Source organism: Electrona antarctica (genome assembly GCF_951216825.1).
Source record: "Electrona antarctica genome assembly, chromosome: 3".
Lineage (NCBI taxonomy): Eukaryota > Metazoa > Chordata > Actinopteri > Myctophiformes > Myctophidae > Electrona > Electrona antarctica.
This window is the reverse complement of record NC_136808.1, coordinates 31863096-31883402: the sequence shown is the minus strand read 5'-3', so window position 1 is coordinate 31883402 and position 20307 is coordinate 31863096. Positions and strand designations below refer to the sequence as shown.

Sequence of the window (20307 nt, the reverse complement as noted above, 5' to 3'; positions counted from 1 at the left end):
CATCTGTCACGCCTCCATATATGGCTGTCAGTCCATCACCCGGGGTGATGGACTGATAGCCATATATGGAGGCGTGACGGAGCAGGGGTGATTCACCCCTGCTCCATATATGGCTGTAAGTCCATCACCCCTGCTCCATATATGGCTGTCAGTCTATCACCCCTGCTCCATATATGGCTGTCAGTCTATCACCCCTGCTCCATATATGGCCGTCTCCATATATGAAGATCACAACACTGACCTCATCAAACTGGATAGCCATACATGGAGAAGGCTGGATCGTCACCTGACACCTAGATCTCCATATATGGAGCCGGCCAGCAACTCTAGGCCTACAGTACAGTTGACCTCAACTCTAGGCCTACAGTACATCTGACCTCAACTCTAGGCCTACAGTACATCTGACCTCAACTCTAGCCCTACAGTACATCTGACCTCAACTCTAGGCCTACAGTACATCTGACCTCAACTCTAGGTCTACAGTACATCTGACCTCAACTCTAGCCCTACAGTACATCTGACCTCAACTCTAGGTCTACAGTACATCTGACCTCAACTCTAGGCCTACAGTACATCTGACCTCAACTCTAGGCCTACAGTACATCTGACCTCAACTCTAGGTCTACAGTACATCTGACCTCAACTCTAGGCCTACAGTACATCTGACCTCAACTCTAGGCCTACAGTACATCTGACCTCAACTCTAGGCCTACAGTACATCTGACCTCAACTCTAGGTCTACAGTACATCTGACCTCAACTCTAGGTCTACAGTACATCTGACCTCAACTCTAGGCCTACAGTACATCTGACCTCAACTCTAGGTCTACAGTACATCTGACCTCAACTCTAGGTCTACAGTACATCTGACCTCAACTCTAGGTCTACAGTACATCTGACCTCAACTCTAGGCCTACAGTACATCTGACCTCAACTCTAGGTCTACAGTACATCTGACCTCAACTCTAGGTCTACAGTACATCTGACCTCAACTCTAGGTCTACAGTACATCTGACCTCAACTCTAGGTCTACAGTACATCTGACCTCAACTCTAGGCCTACAGTACATCTGACCTCAACTCTAGGCCTATACAGTACATCTGACCTCAACTCTAGGTCTACAGTACATCTGACCTCAACTCTAGCCCTACATCTGACCTCAACTATAGGTCTACAGTACATCTGACCTCAACTCTAGCCCTACATCTGACCTCAACTCTAGGCCTACAGTACATCTGACCTCAACTCTAGGCCTACATCTGACCTCAACTCTAGGCCTACAGTACAGTACATCTGACCTCAACTCTAGCCCTACAACTGACCTCAACTATAGGTCTACAGTACATCTGACCTCAACTCTAGGCCTACATCTGACCTCAACTCTAGGCCTACAGTACAGTACATCTGACCTCAACTCTAGCCCTACAGTACATCTGACCTCAACTCTAGCCCTACATCTGACCTCAACTCTAGGCCTACAGTACATCTGACCTCAACTCTAGGCCTACATCTGACCTCAACTCTAGGCCTACAGTACAGTACATCTGACCTCAACTCTAGCCCTACAGTACATCTGACCACAACTCTAGCCCTACATCTGACCTCAACTATAGGTCTACAGTACATCTGACCTCAACTCTAGGTCTACAGTACATCTGACCTCAAACCTCAAGCCCTTAGATATCCACATAAGGAGCTGACCAATTCTGGCATTCCATTATGTTGTTGGCCTTATTAATTAGTAAGGTTGTAACATGAACACAGAGAATCCACACATGTATCTGTCGATATATTGATAATTAGGTGAATTAGATAGGTGTAGCGATATGGAATTGAAAAGTAATTAAACACATTTTTTCTTCTTAAAATTGCTAAACACAGTACACAAGTGCTTAGTTTTGATAAAGTCAATCAATTCGATACCGATTATTTGCATTTCAAAACGATACGATATGTTGAGTTTCCATTTCAATATACTTCGATTGTTTGATGCTGCCCTACTAATTAGCACACATGTTATGCCCTACCTGGCCCGAAAACGTAAATTAAAAAAAAGTCCATATGGGCATTCCCAGACCTGTTTCAGCAGGCGAGGTCGCTTCTTGCCCTCATGGCGTCCTACTGGTTTAAATTATAATATTATTATTAAGTTCACAATATGTTGCGATGCAACACATTATGATCGTGTAAATCTGCTATTTTCACTCATTTCCTATAATGCCATGCCCAGAATAGAGGCAATAGGTTCAAAGTGGTTTAGTCTTTGTGTGACACATTTCATATGATGAAGAATAAAATAGGGCATTCATTTACGTACAAAACATAGAAAGTCTCCAATATGGAGATACGTTTCTGCCTGACAGTGAATTCATACATCTTGTTTCAGGTAATTAAACTGAGTTGCATGGACCTGAGTGGTATGAACACAGTTCCCAGAAAAAAACGTACTAGCCTTAAGAGTACTTCATACTGCAACTTTGAGACGGTGAAAACTAAACAGCCATGGATGACATCAAATGTTGGATACACTTTTATTCAGACTTGTCTTCCTCTGTCAAACAGATTTGCGTAAAAAATAATCACCAAGAACATTCTGTAAAAAAAAAATTACAAATCATTCATGAATAGTTTTCAAAACGAAACCCTTCTCTCTTTTCATCATATAGAAATCTTCATAATTTAGGAATGTGGACAGTATTTGGACTAGGACCGCGTTCTACAGATTCCTTTATAGACAGATATAAATTAACATGTGCTACTTAATACGTAATGACAGAAAGATCACCCTGGGACCATAGCATTATTATTTGGGGATTATGGCAAGGGGATATGTCTACCACTCTTCGGGGTAGATGCATCGTAAAAATAACAGAGGCAAAGAAAGGTGTGTCGGCGTTAAAATTAAAAGTATTGCCTACAGTATAGAGCCATCGCCATTCTAAAAATGAAATTCTGAGCCACAGACTAGAGCAATCAGAGAGAGAGAGACCAGGAAACGCCAATAGTGGAATGTGTACTTTTTTCCATAGATTTTTGCTATACACAGAACACACGCAGGCACACGCGCACGCACACGTACACGCACATGCACACACACACATACACTACACTACACGCACACATAGTTGTAGATCTTAACACTTCTAACCTATAGAGCTCTCTGGACCTATAGAGCCTATATGGTATACTCTCAAATGTATTAAAAGAGATATCTACACGCAGTGGTTCCCAAACCTTTAAACTGAAAATCCAAAATTTGCCAGGGACCCAATTTAGTGAAAATTGCTGATCTACAAGCGCAAAACACGCCACTTTGCACCTAATTTATGGAATTTCAGAATTGAATTTGTTTTTTAATTCACTAGTAAAGACCACACCATCAACCAGGAATCACATTTAGTTGTATTTATTGAAGGAATTGACAGGTAAATGCATGTGAAGTGTTTATTTAAGGAATGGACGGGTAAATGCATGCATGTGTAATGGTGTGCTGAGGAAGGAAGGAAAAATGGTTAGTTGTTGGGGCTGGAGGAAGGGGGGGGGGGGGGGTGTTAGGGGGTTTGTTGGGCTGGCGGGGTCGTTGGGGATTTGTTGGGCTGGGGGGGATAGGGAGGGCCGTGGGCGGATGGAAGGATGAGACTGAGCCGTAGCACGGGGGTGTTCTTTTTCTCAGAGCCTTTTGGGGGGGGGCCCAGTGGGTGGGACCGACGGGCCTCTGGGTCTGGCGTGCGACGCTCCCGCAGGGGAAGAGGATACCAACATGGCTGATCTAAACAGCTCGAAAAGTACAGGTTTGGTGGCGGCCAGAGAGAAAAGAACGTCTCTGGCGTGGGGGCCCTTTGGAGACCGGCTCCAATCATGGATAGAAAGTGTCGGAGATGCAACTGACCTGGATGACGGTGGCTGAGATGGACGTGAATGAGCGTGGGGGCTGTGGGTAGGTGGAGGACGGCGGGTGGATGGCGGTGCTGTCCTTCTCGGGGGTCTGAGCCAACAAAGCAGAGAGGTGGCCGGGTCGGGTGGTGGCACCTAGGCAAGGAATCCTCGCCGTCCGAGGCCATTAAAACGAAGATGTCGTTATCCATAACGAAGGTAGGTTGTTTAGGCTGAGCTATAGGTGTTAGATTGCTTTATACTGAGCAAAAACGTATGCAGCGTTTCTGTGCATAAGTGCTGGCGGGCACAGCTGGGTTTAAATACCGTCCTTGATTAGCCTGGAAGGTGGAGATAAGGGAGGAGTTGTTATCAGAGAATCATGGCAGGTGATAGGAGGAGTTGATACTGTATCAATCGGATTGGTGGCGATGACGTGACGGGAGGAGATTGTTTTTGGTGTGGTTTTCCCTCCTGAACCTGCGTTGTTCCAACTTCATTTCACCAAAATGTAGGCTTTTTGGGGAATGTTTTTAGAAAATGTTTTGAAACAATAATAATTGAACAAGAATGACATCAATTTATTACCAGCTGCTGCCTTATATCCCCTGGCTGAGAGGTCGGCTAGAGGCAAAAAAGTGTGTGGTTGCCTAGAGACGAGGCAGCCAATCAGGATGATAGGTTGTCAGTACAGCCAATGAGAAACATAGGTCTCAACTACAGCAAGTGTGCGTAAATGGTAAATGGTACATTTATATAGCGCCTTTATCCAAGGCGCTTTACATAGATTGTGCATTACATTCACCCATTCACACACACATTCATACACCGATTGCGGCGGAAGCCATGCAAGGTACCAACCAGCACATCGGGAGCAATTTGGGGTTCAGTGTCTTGCCCAAGGACACTTCGACATGTAGCCAGGAGGAGCCGGATTCGAACCGCCGACCCATGAATCATTGGACGACCTGCTCTACCTCTTGAGCCACAGTCGCTCCTATGCGTGAAAGCACCACAGAGAGAACATTGACCAGCTATGCTTACACAGCAGCTGGTAAAAACAAAAAACTACAAAATAAATTAATAAATAAAAACCCACAAATGTGTCCCGACCCATGCACTTTTTGGGAAACAGTACTACAATGTTGATCAGTGAGCAAAACTGAAACAGGAACAGAACTACTTACTTTAATGGTACCAATTGGTACCATTAAAGCCATTTTAGAATCTCCGTTATAGTCATTCAGTTGGATACTTAACTTACCCTAAGCCCTATATGCACGTACTGTACTTTCTTTCTTTCTTTCTTTCTTTCTTTCTTTCTTTCTTTCTTTCTTTCTTTCTTTCTTTCCTCTCACCCCCATGCACTTCCTCTCTTCTTTTCCATCTATCCGTCTCTTCATCCATATGTATAGGATGGTTGTCCCTGTGTGTGTATATTGTGTCATACTGTAAACTCCTTTAGGTAGAGCTGTGCCACCCTGGCGTTTAAGACTTTAGCCCTCTCTGCCTATATCTGTGTTGTGTGTGTGTGTGTGTGTCTGTGCGTGCGTGCGTGCGTGCGTGCGTGCGTGCGTGCGTGCGTGCGTGCTTGCTTGCGTGCGTGCGTGCGTGCGTGCGTGCGTGCGTGCAGCACAAGGATGTATAAATAAAAAATATACATAAAAAAAAAACGTATAAAACAAAAAAGCTTGATATCATCGAATCAAAATGCTATATGATTTTGTTTAGTCGTCGTCCCCCCCCCCCCCCCCCCAAAAAAAAAGAAAATAAACAAACAAACAAATAAAAGAAACAGAAGGGGGGAAAAAACGATAAACGAAACAATCTCTACTTACACACATTAAGATAAAATCACATCTTGATAAGTAGTGACACAAACTATACTAGGACTACAGGGTATAAGTGATTGATTATCTACCCTTTTGAGCTCCCCTAGGACAGAAGGGCTTGTCAGGGGAGGATAGTCCTGCATACATACATTAAACCACACAGTGTGAGGGTCTCCATGGGTATACACCCCACAGTGTGAGGGTCTCCATGGCAAACACCCCACAGTGTGAGGGTCTCCATGGCTATACACCCCACAGTGTGAGGGTCTCCATGGCAAACACCCCACAGTGTGAGGGTCTCCATGGCTATACACCCCACAGTCTGAGGGTCTCCATGGCAAACACCCCACAGTGTGAGGGTCTCCATGGGTAAACACCCTACAGTGTGAGGGTCTCCATGGGTAAACACCCCACAGTCTGAGGGTCTCCATGGGTATACACCCCACAGTCTGAGGGTCTCCATGGGTATACACCCCACAGTCTGAGGGTCTCCATGGGTATACACCCCACAGTCTGAGGGTCTCCATGGGTATACACCCCACAGTGTGAGGGTCTCCATGGGTAAACACCCTACAGTGTGAGGGTCTCCATGGGTAAACACCCCACAGTGTGAGGGTCTCCATGGGTAAACACCCCACAGTGTGAGGGTCTCCATGGCTATACACCCCACAGTCTGAGGGTCTCCATGGGTAAACACCCCACAGTGTGAGGGTCTCCATGGGTAAACACCCCACAGTGTGAGGGTCTCCATGGGTATACACCCTACAGTGTGAGGGTCTCCATGGCTATACACCCCACAGTGTGAGGGTCTCGGCTATACACCCCACAGTGTGAGGGTCTCGGCTATACACCCCACAGTGTGAGGGTCTCCATGGCTATACACACCACAGTGTGAGGGTCTCCATGGGTATACACCCAACAGTGTGAGGGTCTCCATGGGTATACACCCTACAGTCTGAGGGTCTCCATGGGTATATACACCCAACAGTCTGAGGGTCTCCATGGGTATATACACCCAACAGTCTGAGGGTCTCCATGGGTATATACACCCAACAGTCTGAGGGTCTCCATGGGTGTATACACTCTACAGTCTGAGGGTCTCCATGGGTATACAAGTTTTAGTTGGAAGTCACACATACTCGTTTTTGTTTTAATGTATAGATACCTATACATACTGTACGTGAAAGAAGGGTCAAACATTGGTCAAATTGTCAATAATATAAATAGAGGCAAACATTTTGAAAATAGCTGATTTGCTATTTTCCCAATATTTATCTGTGCAACAGTGAGAGTCACTTTGGGTGGTCGCGGCCTGAAAAACTGAGTTTTTGGAGCTCCTTGTTCCAGAATGTCTGATTGTTGTTCATCTGTCATGAAGAGAGCCTTTAGAGCTCCTTGTTCCAGAATGTCTGATTGTTGTCCATCTGTCATGAAGAGAGCCTTTAGAGGTCCTTGTTCCAGAATGTCTGATCGTTGTTCATCTGTCATGAAGAGAGTCTTTAGAGCTCCTTGTTCCAGAATGTCTGATCGTTGTTCATCTGTCATGAAGAGAGCCTTTAGAGCTCCTTGTTCCAGAATGTCTGATTGTTGTTCATCTGTCATGAAGAGAGCCTTTAGAGCTCCTTGTTCCAGAATGTCTGATCGTTGTTCATCTGTCATGAAGAGTGCCGAGCGGAAAAACTCACTCAGCTGGAGTCGCGTCCCGCTCTGACGTGCATGGCTCCAGTAAGGTAATCTCCAGACGACACAAAACGCCAAAACCAGACGGAATGAGCCTTTATGTCTCTAATGGATGCTTTAAATACACCGCTGATTGATTTGTGCTCTGTCTCGCGGGCCATTCCACCGACTGGACTTCTTTTAGAAAGACAGAGAGACTGGAGGAGGAGAGAGGGAGGGAGGGGTGGAGGAAAAATAGGAGGGAGACGATTTAAGGGGCTCCGGCCAGCTGATGGAACTCAACTTGACCTCTTTGCGTACTGGCCAGTGTCGAGTTACCACTGTATATGCGTGTGTGTGTGTGTGTGTGTGTGTGTGTGTGTGTGTGTGTGTGTGTGTGTGTGTGTGTGTGTGTGTGTGTGTGTGTGTGTGTGTGTGTGTGTGTGTGTCGAGAGAGAGCGAGAGGGATAGAGTGTGTATTTGTGTGTGTTGTTGAATTGATTTCCTCTGCGATGACAGCTCCAGTCAGGCTGGCACCAAGCCCCCCCCCCCCCCCCCCCCCCCACACACACACCCCCAATCCTGCATCACACACCCCCTCCCTTCCCATGCCATCGTCCCCGCCACTGACCGCCTCACAATACACCCCCCCCCCCCCCAACACACACACGCACTGCTCATCACTTTTGCTGGGCAAATGGCAGGCAGGCAGTGGTGTTATGTTCTGGGGGGGTGTACACAAGGGCCGTCCTCCTCCATCTTCCCTAACTGTCGCTAAATCGTTTACACGGATCATTTTTCTGATAAAAGCATTATTTTTGGGCAGGAGGACAAAAGTCTCTTTAATGACTTCAGATCTCTTCATCCGTCTTCCATCTTGTTCCGTCTGTGTTTTTTTCCTCTCTCGCTCCCCATACTCTCCTCTTCCTTGGGCGATTTGTCTCATAACTACAGTTTCATCTCAGTACTTACATCTTTTAGACATCCACTCTCCACGTCTCTCTCCCCTCTCCGGTTACGTGTCATCTGCCCAGATCACTTTCACGTCGCGAAAATGCTGAATCACCTCGTCATATATAGCACATACTATAGATGGAGTGTTATTATGTTTGTTTTAGTTAAGGTTTGGGGATATCTATTGACAAACACGTGCAGTATTCTTTTTTTCTTTTTTACTTAATGTTTGAAATGCAGGGGAGAGAAACGTTGTCTATTATTCACAGCATTGTCCTCCTGCCATTGTTCCCGCTGTGTTGTAGCAGTCAATGCAACACAAACGCAGTATATTGCTGCTGTATGCTCCCAATGACGTATAGTCAGCAACAAAACATACATCAGTAGTGTGCATCCAGGGCCGAATGAACAATTGGGCCGGTGGACCTGGGCCCAGGGGCCCTTCATGGCTCTCAGGGGTCCTTCAGGAAAACTGGACCGTGTGGTACTGGGTTTCAGGCCCTGACAAGCGCACCTGGGGTCCTTCATTGGCTGTTAAATTTAGGTCAAAAAGATAATCCCTGCCCCCCAAAAAATAAATAAAAAATAAATAAAGTTTAGCGTGATCGCTTCCCCCCTATAGCGGCCCCTAAAACATTGTCGGCCTAGGGGTCCTCGTGAGGGTTAATCCGTCTCTGTGTGCATCACATACAGGATGATGCTGCAGGAAGTAGCGCAGATCAGAGGTTCCAAAACGTTATAGTTTGGGACAGAGCTTGTAGATCGTCTATTATCACTACTAAAACATTTGTTCTAATTTATGGAATTCATTTGATTTTTCTTTTATTTCTTCATAAAATTACTGAAAATAAAAGATTGAATTTGTGTTTAATTCATGAAAATGTTAGCTTTTTTGTGCTGTCTGCGACCCACAAATGCGTCCCGGCCCAGATGTTTGGGAACCACTGGCGTAGATAGCTCCATGCCATCTATAACAGGCATATACAATAAAGCGTTTAGTGGCCTGAGCAAAAAAAAACCCCACTCCACTTCACTGATGATGGAGAGACTCCGTGGCTTCCGTGGAATGCAGCTCCCCGGCCACAGACTCGCTCCCGTTACCGCTCCCACTGGACCGGGGCGGTTGATTGGGTGGCGCGTTGCCTCCGGCGGCGCCGGGACCGCCCGTGTCATCGGAGCTGCGTTCTGAGATGTCTGAGGAGGAGTCTGGGCGAGAGCGCTTGAAGCGGCGGTCGGGGTACTGGCTGTTGTCGAATGGCATGCGGTGGACACACAGGACGTGGGTCTTCAGGTTGCCCTTCTGCGAGGCGCTATAGATGCAGTAGTTGCACTGGAAGGGCCTGCGGTCGCTCCCTTGACCTGAGGATTACAGAGTCAGAAGAACAAAGGACAGAGTGAGATGGAGATAATCTTCTTTTTAGATAATAATAATTGGCTAACAGGAGGGCGGCCGGCCGACAGGCGGAGCACGACCAATGTCACTCTGATTCATGACCATAAACAAACCCAAGCTTGTAGATTGGCTATATTGGCATTTTAGCTTGAAAGATTTTGGTAATTTCCTGAATAAAAAGCAAGGCTTTTGCACACCTACAGGCGACAGGTGCGTAGGAGAGGGTACGGTGACCAAAAATGAAAAAGGAACAAACACCCGCACACTGTCTTCAAATGCAGTGACCTGATGAAGGCCGCACAGGCCGAAACGTTGCTGTTTCCCTAAATTAAAGTTGGTCACTGCATTTGAAGACAGTGTGCGGGTGTTTGTTCCTTTGTAATTTCCTGAATAAAACATTATTTTGTTTTATTCTTTTTTCAGAAAATGTCCAAAATAGGGACGCCGATTGTGGTGCTTATAGTTTCTGACACAAACACGCATACATGCACGGTTTTCCTATAGGCTGTCGACATTTTATGATCTGCCGATCAGACTACTATGGTCCAATCACAGCTAAGCATAATATGGGTTAGACATACCTCTCCACCAATAGTTTTCCTATATGATAAAACATTGTTTTAAAAAAGAAATGCCAGACACATATTTTTGAATTGTCATATACAGCCTCAGCCCCTCCCTGTTTGCCCATGGTTTTCCTAGCTGCCTCTCCCACGTCCTGCTCCTCTGAGTCTGATTGCCCTGAGTGCCATCACCTGTGGGGACCAGCTGAGCCTGGTTGGGTGATGAGCTCCAGTGACTACTCTTAAGGCTCATACATAGTCTGGATTTTCGGTGGTTAGGTGACCACCGAACTACAACATGACGTCATGAGCCGCGGAGCAAACCACCGCCACCGCTCCAGCCCTTCTCTCTGTTTTTACTCACCACCGCTCAACGTTATTTCAGCTCCGGTGGTCAGCTCACCACCGAAAAACCAGACTATGAATAGGCCTTTACTGGGGTGCAGCATAACATTGTGTCTATGGTGCATGTACTTTTTAAATAACCATAACTTACTCAATGTTCAACTGATTTTCAAACTCTTTGGTTTGTTAGAAACGTCAGACGTCCGCATACTTATATGCTTTTATATGACATTCATATAAAAAAATAACATTAAGCAGATAAGCATCCTGAATCATAGCCACGTTGTCGTTGATAACGTTTGTAATAAACCAACCCGTTTATAAATCGTCAAGATTTGAGCGTTTATGAGTATTTTTGTTTGAGCTGCCAGAACATACAGTAATGTAGCACCTCAGCAAGATCGCTGCCAGGTGAACTATGTCAGAGACTCTGCCTTGAGCCACCTAGCCTTTATATATACCTCAGGTGAACTATGTCAGAGACTCTGCCTTGAGCCACCTAGCCTTTATATATACCTCAGGTGAACTATGTCAGAGACTCTGCCTTGAGCCACCTAGCCTTTATATATACCTCAGGTGAACTATGTCAGAGACTCTGCCTTGAGCCACCTAGCCTTTATATATACCTCAGGTGAACTATGTCAGAGACTCTGCCTTGAGCCACCTAGCCTTTATATATACCTCAGGTGAACTATGTCAGAGACTCTGCCTTGAGCCACCTAGCCTTTATATATACCTCAGGTGAACTATGTCAGAGACTCTGCCTTGAGCCACCTAGCCTTTATATATACCTCAGGTGAACTATGTCAGAGACTCTGCCTTGAGCCACCTAGCCTTTATATATACCTCAGGTGAACTATGTCAGAGACTCTGCCTTGAGCCACCTAGCCTTTATATATACCTCAGGTGAACTATGTCAGAGACTCTGCCTTGAGCCACCTAGCCTTTATATATACCTCAGGTGAACTATGTCAGAGACTCTGCCTTGAGCCACCTAGCCTTTATATATACCTCAGGTGAACTATGTCAGAGACTCTGCCTTGAGCCACCTAGCCTTTATATATACCTCAGGTGAACTATGTCAGAGACTCTGCCTTGAGCCACCTAGCCTTTATATATACCTCAGGTGAACTATGTCAGAGACTCTGCCTTGAGCCATCTAGCCTTTATATATACCTCAAACCCTAACCTGTTCCCGCATGCTGGACTAATGCTCCGTCGGAATTACCATCGGATCCCAGTAAAGTCACGTTTGTGTGATTTTCTTCTCCTGCCTTTATTTTAGTTTTGAATTATTTCACTAGTGTTCTAACACTGCTTATACTACTTATATAGCTAAAGGCCATCCGTGTTCTTGCTGAAACAAAACACATATACACCATCCAATCAGTACAACACCAACAACTTTTGTACATTTTTACAGTTGCAGGGCTCCTGTGAATTCCGCAGCTCCACGAGCCGATATGCAGCTTTTTAAAAGCATGCATGCATCCATTCCCCCAGAAGAACACAATGGAAGTGGGGTTGTCTGAGGCGTGTTTTTTCCCATCTTCCTCCCCCTCGCCATGGCTCTCTAGCACAGAATGTTCTCCCTAGATTGAATCTGATCATCACTGCAGCAAACACAATGGCCCCTAATAGCAGCAGCCGTTTGTTTGAGGGATGCCGATTACACCGCCATCATAACCCACTTCACTTAGCTCGCTCACTCACAGACAGTCAGAGAGGACAAAATGGAGAGGGAGGGGGAGAGGCTTGTGAAAGGCGTACCAATAGAGACAGAGAGAGAGAGAGAAAGAGAGAGAGAGAGAGAGGGAGGGGGGGTCTTTGAGCATTCTATACTACTTAGGTTATTAATAACAGTACATTTGCAGATACTTTCGTTGTATTTTTTCTATCGTTCTGATTCAATTTGAGATGCTCTAAATCAAATTAACATATGGGGCTTAAAAGAGGCGCTGGGATAGGTGCAGGGAATATCAATAGGTAAGGGGCCGGGAATTAAAGAGGAAACAATCTATTTGAAGCACTCACTGGCATACACATGGGGCTAGTGGGAGTGTGCACACAATGTGCTTGTTCTGTACATGTGCACGTGCATGCTGCCATGCATGCACGCACTCGTATGCACACACATGTACTGTAGGTAGGCGTGCACCCACCTCACGCATAAAATTGCACGCACGCACGCACGCACACACACACACACAGTCACACTCTCACACACACACACACACACACACACACACGCGCACACACACTGGCACAATGCAATGCAAGGACGTGAGGATGCAAGGAGGTGGGATTTGTGTTTGGCGATCTGACACAGGCTTTGGAGTCTCTCCGGCTTTCCGATATTACATTGTCTGCTCTGGAGCCAGACAAAAGGGATTGCTACAAGTTTGGGGGCTTTGGATGTTCCAGTTGTCTGAATTTCCCGATAAGCGAGCCGGCGACACACAATGAAGAGTCCTTTTTATTTGTGTGCAGTTTAATTTCACACTCTCTTACATTACGTTAAGTCCAAGAGGGAGAATATCTCATCCAATTTTACACTTAGGGAGAGCGAGTTATGGTCACAAACAACTCAACTATATATTTTCTTTCTCCACTACCCTATCTTGTTGTCTTTTTTCTCTCAGTGGAGTTTTAAAATAAACAGACCAAGCAAAGTTTTATTGTTGGAGAGCTGCTTGAGGTACAAAGGGATAGATTTTGATTTGAATTGCATGGCTTGAAAACAAACTTGAATTGGTTTTGTGGATTGAAATGGCTTGTTTAGAGAGAGAAAGGTACGTAATTGAAGAGTACATTTTAAGATCTCGTCCCTCCAGTCTTACCCTTCACCTGCCTTCTTCTGTCCTCCCTTCAGTTTGTTGTGCTCTGTTCTTCCCACCTCTAACCTCCCGGCCTCACGTTCTCCCCTTCTTAAGCCCATGATGTATGAGACATGGCATGGTATTATTATGTCAAGGACAGACTCCTGGCCTGAGTAGATCTGTGTGCAGATATTGTTTCAAAAACTGCAAGAGTTTGGGGGAAAAAAACTGTACATTTCCTTGAGGTAAGGGGGTGCATATCTTTGGTCCGACGTACTAATTTGGTCCGATGTCCTACCGCAAACCTTAACCTAACCCTAACCGCACACGGAAGGCATGTTGGTACATCGGACTAAAGTCTGCCCCCCGAGGTAAGGGGGGGACCAGACAAGATGTAGCATTGAGACCCCAAAAAGTGCCTGTGTGTCTGTGTGCATGTGTGCATGCAACTATTGTTTTCCGCTCCTTGGTGCATCATTCGGGATCTGCTCGTTATTCCGACGGCGCATTAGTCCGACAACGTTGATTCGCGTGCGCTATGGTTCATCATCATCATGTTTCGACCGTGGTCAAGATCATGGATTTCACAATGCCATGCCAGACTTCCCGGTCCTTCACGGCCATCCCCAGTTCCTGCCTACTGAAGCATGTGTCCCTAGCGATGACATCAGGGAACGAGTTGTCTACCTCTGGTCTGCTTTGAGGCAGGATTCCAGAGAAGAAGGGAAGATATAACCTCATGATCAGCACTGTAGCAGTGGCCAGCAAGAAGTCGATAGGTGGCTCTTCCAAGAGATATTTTGCGCTCTCATTAGAAGGCGGGTGTTAGTACCGTCTAGCCGTTTCTCCAATTTCTTTGAAAGTGTCCATGTCTCGGAGCCATACAGTATGGTCGTCTTAAATATTTTTTTACTTTGAACCTCTTACATAGCTCATGGGATGACCAGCTATGTCATTGCAGGCTGACCAGGCCATACCCTTCCCTTTAGGAAGAAGATATATATGAACCCAAATACGTGAAGTCATCAACCTGTTTCGGTTGATCGAGTGTTGTTAAGTGTTTTGATATCGTGGTTATTGTTGGATTTGCAATTTTGCATATATTTATGTATTCAGTTTAGGCTTAGGGACAGGGTTAGTAATGGGGCGAGTCGGACAAATGTGGCGTCCGAATTCACAATCTGATTATGTCGGTCCTACATGATACATGTAGGACAGAGAGAGGAAGAGAGAGAAAAAAATAATACAATCTCACATGCTCTTTTTTTATTATTTGCCTCTTTAGTCTTTCATCTCTCCGCCTGTTTTGGAAGGCTAAGAACCCTTCCCTTACCCTTTATCCCTATTTGCTATGTTTTATTATCTTGCAAAACATTTTACGGTAGTTAAACTAGCCAATCTACATCGACACGTTGTGAGCTTCTATATAAAAAATATTTAAAATGATTTTCGAAATAGTAAAAAATGGCAAATACGTTTCGGGATAAGGGATAAGGGTTGGCGCAAGATAGCCCTAAGTGTCTAAAGGCTAACCTATGAAAGAGAGAAAGGCAGACAGACAGTGGTCTTGTTTTCATTAGTGTGGCATTATCTGAGTCTGTTAACCCTCTAAGGCCCCATCTACATCAGAGGAAATCAGTCACTCACTACCCAGGCTTTTTCAAAAAGAAAAGCTTGGGGAAACCCATTGGAAAATCTGGCATAGGAAGAGTCAACTTGTATTTCTCTAACCAATAACCGGCACCCGCCCCCCTAGACCAGAAATCACACATGGGGCTGACTCACTGACATCCCTAGTATCAATATTATATCCATATCATGATATTTGACTGGATATTGTCTGTGATTTGGGATATTGTACTATTGTGATATGGCATAAACGTGTTCTATAAAATTTAAATATCGGATCGGGAAAAATCGGTATCGGCAGATGCTCAAAGTCAAATGATCGGAATCGGATCGGGAGCAAAACAACTTAATCGGGACATCCCTAACTATGATGTCTGTAGTCAGTGTTGTGAGTGCATGTGTTAATGAGGGTAAATCCACGTGAGGGCGTTGTGCGCAGAGAGAGATGGAGGTAGCCTACACATGATTAATTTGCAGAATGCATGTGATTTATATTATTACAGCAGCTCATCAGGAGGACCAATCCTCAGCACCCGCTGCACAGCATAGAGAAGATGCTGGCCTTCAGCACTTTCACTGCCCCTCTGTGTGTGTGTGTGTGTGTGTGTGTGTGTGTGTGTGTGTGTGTGTGTGTGTGTGTGTGTGTGTGTGTGTGTGTGTGTGTGTGTGTGTGTGTGTGTGTGTGTGTGTGTGTGTGTGTGTGTGTGTGTGTGTGTGTGTGTGTGTTTTGCCACGTGATAGACTGCACAATGTAATGACTTTCAGATGCTTGCAACCAGTAATTCTTTCCTGACAATAAAGTGTGTGTGTGTGTGTGTGTGTGTGTGTGTGTGTGTGTGTGTGTGTGTGTGTGTGTGTGTGTGTGTGTGTGTGTGTGTGTGTGTGTGTGTGTGTGTGTGTGTGTGTGTGTGTGTGTGTGTGCGCGTGTGCGTGTGCACGCGTGCACATGAGTGGAAGGGTTTGCTTTGTCTCATTTCCGCTTTCTGTGTTGTTTTGTGGTTTTGCAGCCATGATACTGTGCAACACACGACTGAACATGACAGGCTTTCTACACACACACACACACACACACACCAACGCACGCACGCACGCACACACACACACACACGCACACACGCAGTGTTTAGTGTTGAAGATTACAGGGGAAATTGTCTGCATAATTATTTGAGGAGGACTTACAGAATATGGATAGGCAGGATAGCAGGAAGAAATAAGGAGCAATGAGAGGGAGGGAGAGATCGCAACGTGAAACCACACACATGCACGCACGCACGTGCACACACACACACACACACACACACACACACACACACACACACACACACACACACACACACACACACACACACACACACACACACAGAAGGTGTGAGCTTGCAGTTAAATGCACTGCACCATCTGTTCAATAACCTGCACGCATGGTGAGACACCTAGATTACTCAGCAAACACCACAACCTACATGCATGAAGACACCATGACCTGCCCTCGCCTCAAGCAGACATGGGCAGTATTTTAAAATAAATACATGTATTTCAAATAGTTTTCTATTTGCCTGGGACAGAGAAAATGAGATGTCATTTATGAGATTTCAGATCTTGTATTGTTGTATGTTATTGTATGTCATTTTATTCTCATAGGCTAATTGACACATATTAAATATTTACACAGATTTGTGAGATGTCACTTCTACTCCACCTCTGATTCAACCGCCAATGAGAGGCAGAGTAAGGCGGGTCTTGTCTTGAGACAGCCTTGCCTCAACTAATGAACGGAGCCTTGTGGATATGTCCAAGATTGTTTACTTTTGTGATAACTTAACTGCATATATTTCCGATCTCTCTGTGGCCCTAATACTAAGTGCACAGTGTGAAGATCACTTGCGCTGGGCAGCGGTTTGGAACTGACTTTCCATGAAAAAAAATGATCTTGTATAAGCGCTCGTATAGCCTATAGGTCTGATCCATCCACATCTGCAATCTTCTCTGAATGACTGTTAAAGCACTTGTTTAGCCTAAATGAGTGAATGATTAAGCACCTATCTTATATAACATTTCAAATAGGCTATGTTAGATCACCGGTATTTCCATGATTGCTTCACTTGGAAATAAAAGTATGCCTTTATAAAATGTTATTGTTTCACAAGGATGATTTTTTATGTGTGTTAGATATTCATTCTGGAGTGGTGTCCATGATGCCTGTCAAACTGTTAGACATTGCTGCTTCGCATGTCTACGATGGAGCAATTAACCCTACACGAGCTCAGACCAGTCGTGAGCTTTGGAATGGTAAATAAATGCAGACAATTGCGGTGAGCTTATTTATTTATTTTTGTCTCACTTTGATAAATGAGGGCCATTGTCTCAGGCCTTCGGCCGCCCGGACTGGCGGAGATAATTATTCTACCCTAGTGGACTTATCTTATCCCACAATGCGTGGTGAAAGGTACAGTATAGTGCATGGATCTCAAACCCTCTTCCATCATAGCTGTGGTTCCTAAACGTTTTAGCCCGTGACTCAAAAGAGAAATGTGGGGTCTCCCTGGGACCCAAACTATAGTGAAGATAGCAGATCTACAAGCGCACGACGTGTCCCGAGCTTATACTGTAGATCGGCTTTTTTCACTTCCGCTTAAAAGTTTTGTGGAATTTGTGGAATTTGTTTTAATTGTATTCATGAAATTCTTGATTTTCAAATTCTTGATTTTCACTGACAGCAGAACAGTGATGTATTGCACTGAACGGAAATATTAACCCTATATTAGGAGTAGTACAGGATGTTTTAAGACAGCTATTAAATATATAAATAAATCACAAAAATCACACAACCAAAAAACAACTGAACACAGACAAGTATTCTGACTCACGGTGCATGTTCCATTGATCTCATTACCCTCAAAAACTCCAAAAATAAATAGATTTATATTACTTCAAACAGCCTGAAGGGAATTACTCTCATTGCACTTTCTCTCCTCTGAATTCTATCTCTTCCCTCTTACGAGCCGGCGTGCGTTGATAGAAAATTGGTCTGAAGTTTGGGGAATAGCGAATTTGATCTGTTTCCTAGCTTAACTAGAGAAAAACCAACACGCAAATATAAACATCAGGGGAGGCACTTAAGGAAAGCAACCATGGGGAGAAGGAGGGAGGTTGTGTGTGGAGGGGAAGGAGCTGTTTGAGCATCAAAGCCTGTTAAAAAGTCCCCGATGGGGACCGGGTCCCATGTTAAATACTGAACCAGATTATTAATTGCTGGGACCTGTTAATAAGAACCTAAAATAGCGATTCTCTTCTTTCGTTCACGCATTTTGACGCTTTCAGATATTTTCAATTTATTTTCTGAAACAATTTTTTTGTAATTGTTATTTTTTTCTACTCTCGCTCACTCGCTCACTCCCTCCCACACTGAGTCATTCCCTTCACTTTCTCACATGTTCATCTCAATTTGTGTGCGTGTGCGTGTGCGTGTGCGTGCGTGCGTGCGTGCGTGCGTGCGTGCGTGCGTGCGTGCGTGCGTGCGTGCGTGCGTGCGTGCGTGCGTGCGTGTGTGTGTGTGTGTGTGTGTGTGAGACTGTGTGTGTGTAGAGTAGGTGTCTAACCTTCCCGTTATTTTCTTCAGTCAGAGTCCCTGCTGAACTGAAGGAGGCACAATCTGCTGCTGACCTGTCACTGTACAAACATAATGGATGCCCACGTGTGTGTGTGTGTGTGTGTGTGTGTGTGTGTGTGTGTGTGTGTGTGTGTGTGTGTGTGTGTGTGTGTGTGTGTGTGTGTGTGTGTGTGTGTGTGTGTGTGTGTGTGTGTGTGTGTGTGTGTGTGTGTGTGTGTGTGTGTGTGTGTGTGTGTGTGTACAGGATATGCTGCTGTCCAAGACAGAAAATGAGAGAATGTGTGCGTGCGTGTGTGGGAGGTGATAGAGAAGCTGGCCACCTGCTTTTCACTCACATTCTGACACAAAGTGTATCGGCTGCTACTCGTCGTAAATCTTCATGAACTTCCTTTGACCTCGACACACACACACACACATACACACACACACACACACACACACACACACACACACACACACACACACACACACACACACACACACACACAGAGGTTGGATGTCATCAAGGTTCAATTCATACCAAATAAAGAGACAGAAGGACAGACAGACACGTGCACGGAAGGCATGCAGACAGCACTTTTTGATTTAGTAGTTACAGTCAGTCTTTTGACATATTTCAGTCATGTTTTTGTTTTAGTCTAGTTTTTGTCTTACTGTAAATCCTCAGTTGATTTAGTCAACTGAAATGTGTTTTGGCGGTGCGTGATCACGTCGTAATGGTGATTTAACACGTGGTTGCATGCTGATGCTGAAGATAGTTGATCTACAAGATCCTATTGCAGAGCGCAACACCAGAATGTAACCAAACATAAAATGACTTGTCTTTTATAGTTCCACATGGATCTCTTCTCCACTAGTCAGATCATCCCTATAACATTGTAGTCTATAGTTTTTATTGTTGACGAAATTGTCAATGTATTTCGTCTCAGTGTTAGTCACCATAGCGTAGATTTTATTTACTTTTTATACAGTTTTCGTCAGTGAAAAAAATGTAGTCGACGGACATTGCATGCAACAACACACACACGCACACGCACATGTGCACACATGTGCACGCGCACACACACACACACACACACACACACACACACACACACACACACACACACACACACACACACACACACACACACACACACACAATGTAGCTCTGTTGAATTACTTGGCCAGGTGTTCCTCAAGGACTCACAGCCAATTAGCAACCACAAAAACAGGAGGGAAAAGAATGGGCAAATAAAAAACACCTTCTCCAGAATCCCATCACACAGGAAGGGGTGTGTGTGTGTGTGTGTGTGTGTGTGTGTGTGTGTGTGTGTGTGTGTGTGTGTGTGTGTGTGTGTGTGTGTGTGTGTGTGTGTGTGTGTGTGTGTGTGTGTGTGTGTGTGTGTGTGTGTGTGTGTGTGTGTGTGTGTGTGTGTGTGTGTTGTCGCATATCACTTCCGGTCTTGCGATGAGGGCAGAGAAACCATCATCGCGAGGATCACAGCGTCAGCTATGGGCCGTGGAATAAACCTTGTTTTGACCAGAAATGCCATCTGGGACAAAGCATTGGAGATAAATGCGATTGAAAGAAACAGATAGAATGCGGGTGTGCGCAAAATTCAAGATGGAGCGCCCACGTTGTGTGAATTCAA

The 20307-nt window shown here is 45.1% G+C and overlaps 1 protein-coding gene across 1 annotated transcript in view; it reads right to left on the bottom strand.

The window, feature by feature from the left end:
• The window catches only part of znf536 (zinc finger protein 536), a gene marked incomplete at both ends in the record, with an annotated part of 127807 nt that overhangs the window by 27747 nt on the left and 79753 nt on the right, over positions 1-20307 (bottom strand). Inside the window, 3 exons of the mRNA XM_079496287.1 lie at positions 3889-3984; positions 7001-7439; positions 9352-9676. Coding sequence (XP_079352413.1) covers positions 3889-3984; positions 7001-7439; positions 9352-9676 — 860 coding nt within the window. The remainder of the gene's footprint in view (positions 1-3888; positions 3985-7000; positions 7440-9351; positions 9677-20307) is intronic.